Genomic DNA, 4,688 nt, shown 5'->3' with positions numbered 1-4,688 from the left:
AATTTATTTTAAAGGGTAAAACTTTAAAAGGGCTTGCACCTAAAAATATTTGATTTCTTTAGATGCTTGTTCGATCTATGCTAGTTATATATATATATATATATATATATATATGCTTTTTTTAAAGTATTTTGAATGCACAAATGGGTACTTAAATTTTTTTTTGTAGGAAATTTGATTATATAAATTATGTAGCTTAAATTTACAATTCCAACAATTTTATATTGTATTTCATACAAAATTAACTAAAATATATATACTTGAAGAAAAAACTAACATATATAATAACTTTAAAATATCTTAAAATTAAAATTTTATTTTTTGTAATTATTTTATATAATATGTACTTAATTTTATTTTTCAACTATATGAAATATATATTGAAATATTATATCTTTTTTTTTTGTAAGTCAGAAGTATATATTATAATACAAAATATGTTACAAAAAATCTGCCATTGCAGATCGAGGCCTGAGAAAGACAAGTTCACAGACACAAGATGCAGGCCCTGACCGTTTAGACAACAAAAACTACCCGCACACCACGCAGGGTGGCCAGTCTAAATATCGATTACCTATTACAAAGACACCAACAGAAACTTAGACTACGACATAGTTACATTAAAAAGGAGTTCAGAAAAATACTACATTTGACTGAATGCGGTAGATAAAACAGTGGCAAATTACTGCGGTGGCATCCCGAACCGGTTGACAGTGTCCAGACCCTACTCCAAGACATGCTTATCTACTCTTGCCTGCATGGAATGATAGTTATGAACTTCCTTCGAAGTTGCCTGCTGCTAACCATCATAGAGCGGAGGATCCGGGCTTAGCATCTGCCTTAGAAGTTTAATGAGCAGAGTCAGCTTTTTGTTTACAGACTCCGCCACCTCATGCACTGCCGAGATTTTGAGATCCAATGTCTTATAGATCTCATACAGACTATTCAGTTGAGCCTCAGAGAGGGAGTCCTCCCTTTTAGAATGCTACTTCTTTTCTTCCCTAGAGACTAAGGCTCTCGCTAGCAGGGTTTTAATCCTCCAGCTTTCCACCTGCGTACGCACGAATTGTGTTGCTCGCTTGGAGGCTGTGCCCGGGTCCTTCAGCCAGTCGACCTCTGCTGCAATGTCTTCCTCTGTGCGCGGCAATTCCTCCTCCTTAACCGAAGCTTCCATATCAGCAATCTTTCGCTTATTCTTCGCCGCAGTTCGGGTCTCTTCTTCGTTGTTTGAAGCTCCCGGTTTGCAGTTAAACTTCTGCAGCTTCCCATCTCCATAATGCTCCCACTGTCCTTCTCTTGATGACCAGATCGCAACCAAGAAATATAGCAACCCAGAGAGATCCCCGGAGAAAATGTGATGGATCCAGTGCCTTGGCTGGCTAATAAATAACCTTTCTCCGTGAGGTTGCTCATGATACACTTGTCCTTTCAAAGCGAAGTGGTAGTACTATAACCATAAATTTTGGGGAGAGTCGTGAATCCCAAGTGATGCCTCCAGATTTAAAAATGAATGTTGCTGTTTTCTTCCTGAGTGCGTTCGTGACAAGTGTCCCTCCTTCTTGAGATGCGGCGGCGATGAACTCTGCGGCTTAACCTGTCATAAAACCATTCTATCTCTGCCTTTTGTTGCCATAAATGTTTTCGCTGTGCCTGTCCTTTCGTTCGGCGCCAACGATCAAAACTCATCACATTTCCGGCCATTCCCATCATGCGTTGCTGTGAATCTTTGCCCTTTACCGGTCACTCCCAGTTTGTGTTGCCTAGGTCCTGCTGGGCCAGCTGTAAGCATTTTTCCTTAAGGCTCGGACAATCCACCTGTTGCCAACAGCTGTCCCATTCCCCTTCTTGGTTATCAATACCAAAGTTTGCCAAGTATTCCGCCAGCCCATTAGCTTTACGTCTGACCGCTTGAAAGACTAACCCTTTCATTCCAGCAATCAACTCGGCAATATTCTTCGTCACCTTGGCTAGCCTCCAGTGTTTCGTGGCTCTGCTTGCCTTAGTACCTCCATAGATTTTCTTTGCGACTAAGATAACCAGAGACGAATCGCCTTCCACTATCGCATTGCTTGTCTGTATATTCTTTAGGATTCTTAGCCCTTGCTCTAGCGCCACAAACTCCATCTCGTTGTTCGTGCTTTCTCCCAGCTCTCTGCAATAGATGTGAAGAATTTCGCCAACCTGGTTCCTTATAACACCTCCTATACCTGCCAGCCCGGGGTTTCCTCTGGACGCACCATCAAAGTTCAGCTTCAAAACTCCCTCCGGTGGGCAATTCCATCTGTTGGCCTCCAGATTTGGTTGCTGCTGCTGTCTCGGCATTGTAATGTTGTGGATAGCTTCCAATTGAAAGCTCTTCAGGATAAGTAAGTCTTGATCTGATGGCTTTTCTTTAGGATCCACTTTACATTTTTTCTGAATTAACTGTTTGATGTTTGTTATTATAGTTTCTTTGGAATGCTCCGCATTTCTGTATTCATCCTGGAATATTCTTCTATTACGTTCTTTCCATATTGTCCACAATAAGAAGCCTGGCAAAGTTTTCCAGATGCTGTTGACTCTTTGGTTATTGGAGAAGTTACTTTGCCAATTCAGGATGGTATTATGTATTGATCCTCTGTCGCTGTTGGAATCTCTGAGAATTCCCTCCATCCAATTCCATAGGTGATTCACCCACTCATAAGAATTAAACAAATGGTTTATTGTTTCTTCTTCGACTAAGCACATTGGGCATCTGGAAGGTCCATTGAATCCTTTTTTGCGTAAGTTATCGCAAGTTAGGGTTTTGTTTCGCATTAGAAGCCAGAGGAAATTCTTAATTTTCGGCAAAAATAGGTTGTCCCATACCTTATTGCACTATGGCACTGCCTCCTCCTGTTTAGCCTTTTCTAATATGTCCCTTGTGTCTTTTAATGTGAAGTTACCATTCCCTTTCATACCCCATCTCAGCTGATCTTCTTCTTCTGTCTTCCGAATCTTTCTTTTTAGTAACTGATCATTGACTTGTTGTATGCTTTCATTTCTTTCAATGTTGTTGCCGCAATTGAGTTTTATCCATTCCCTCCAGTTTGGATCCCTGCTGTTCTGATTCAATTAATGGTGGACTCTGTACCTGCCTTCATTCTGGCTGAAAAGTTTGAGCGAGGATAGTTCTGGGGTACCCAGTTTTGGGAGTTGCTGCCAGGCATCTTCCCAAAACAGGGCGAGCCTTCCATTGCGTATTTACCAAAATCTATTCTCTTGCACTAAGCTCCGGTTTTTTCTCGCGAGGTTCCAAATGGGTGAACCCTCTGGGACCTCTTGCAGTCTTACAAGATCCTGATTGTTGCAGTCGGGAATGTATTTTTCTTTCCAATGTCTAGCCCACGACAAATTGGGCTCTTTAATCCATCTCCACCATAATTTTGCACCACAGGTCATGTTGACAATTGAAGGATCCACAGGACCACAAGATTTAGTCCCCCCATAGATTTCGGCTTGCATAACTTATTCCAAGCTACCAGCGCCCATTTCTTCTTATCCCCGTTACCATTCCATAGGAAGGATCTCTGTATGGTTCTAATTTGCTGTAGAATCCCCTTGGGTGCTGGTAGCATAGATAGTAAGTACTGTGGTATAGCCTGTAACACAGCCTTAGTTAGGACTAATCTGCCAGCAAAGTTAAGTGCCCTGTGCATCCAGTGTTTGCATTTTTTCTCCATGTTGGCTATAATCTTCTCCCAGTGCACTTTCTGCCCCGGTTTGAGAGTTAGGGGAGCCCCTAGATACTTCGATGGTAGATTGCCTATCCTGAATCCAAGAAGTTGAGACAGATGAGCCTGAATATTCGGATGAGTATGGAAGAAGAAGATCGTCGATTTGGAGAAATTTATTTCCATTCCTGATGCTTTACTAAAAAGATTTAAGATATTCCTGAATGCCAAGGCCTCTTTTACTGTGGGGATTCCGTGTAACATGGTGTCGTCCACAAACTGTTGATGAGTGGTGGCAGGTAAGGAACGTATTGGTTGAAGACCCTTAATAGTTCCTTCAACTTTCTTCTTGGCTATGACTTTGCTGAGACCCTCCATGAGGATGACAAAAAGGAAAGGGGACAAAGGATCAACCTGTCTTATTCCACGCGAGGGTGAGAAAGGTTCAGAGGGAGCTCCATTAACAAGGATCGAGAACCTTGTGGATTTGATGAGGGCTAGAATCCAACTGATCCATTGCCTGCAGAAACTGAAAGCATCCAATATAGCTTCTAGGTACCTCTAGCTCACCTTTTCATATGCTTTTGAAAGATCAAGCTGCATTAACATCCCTGCTTCTTTCCTTGAGTGGAGGGTATGGATCATCTCCTGAGCAAGGAGGATATTGTCTAATATCTGCCTTCCCTCGACATAGCCCGATTGCTCTGCTAAAATGATGCCCGGAAGAATCGACTTCAATCTATTGGCTATGACTTTTGATATTATTTTATAAATAACATTGCAGACGGCAATAGGTCTGAACTTTTCAGGTGTATTGGCTTCCCCAACCTTAGGTATGAGCGCTATAAAGGTTGAATTAATGGATTTTAGAATTGTTCCAGAGCGCCTAGAATCCTCAACAACATCCCATACTTCCTGCTTCACAATGTGCCAACAATCCTTGTAAAAGTTGATGGTGAACCCATCCGGTCCTGGGGCTTTGTCGTTTGGCATGCT

The 4,688-nt window shown here is 41.8% G+C and overlaps 1 protein-coding gene across 1 annotated transcript; it reads right to left on the bottom strand.

The window, feature by feature from the left end:
- Positions 1-3,416: 3,416 nt before the first annotated feature.
- LOC149198868 (uncharacterized) lies at positions 3,417-4,070 on the bottom strand. The gene has a single exon (XM_089400390.1). It carries the CDS (start codon positions 4,068-4,070, stop codon positions 3,417-3,419), a length of 654 nt encoding a protein of 217 aa, XP_089256516.1.
- Positions 4,071-4,688: the final 618 nt, after the last annotated feature.

This window comes from Pinus tabuliformis, chromosome 2_1, assembly GCF_031772625.1.
Source record: "Pinus tabuliformis cultivar Carrire ecotype Pingquan chromosome 2_1, CPIR1, whole genome shotgun sequence".
Lineage (NCBI taxonomy): Eukaryota > Viridiplantae > Streptophyta > Pinopsida > Pinales > Pinaceae > Pinus > Pinus tabuliformis.
This window is presented reverse-complemented; position numbering and strand designations above follow the sequence as displayed.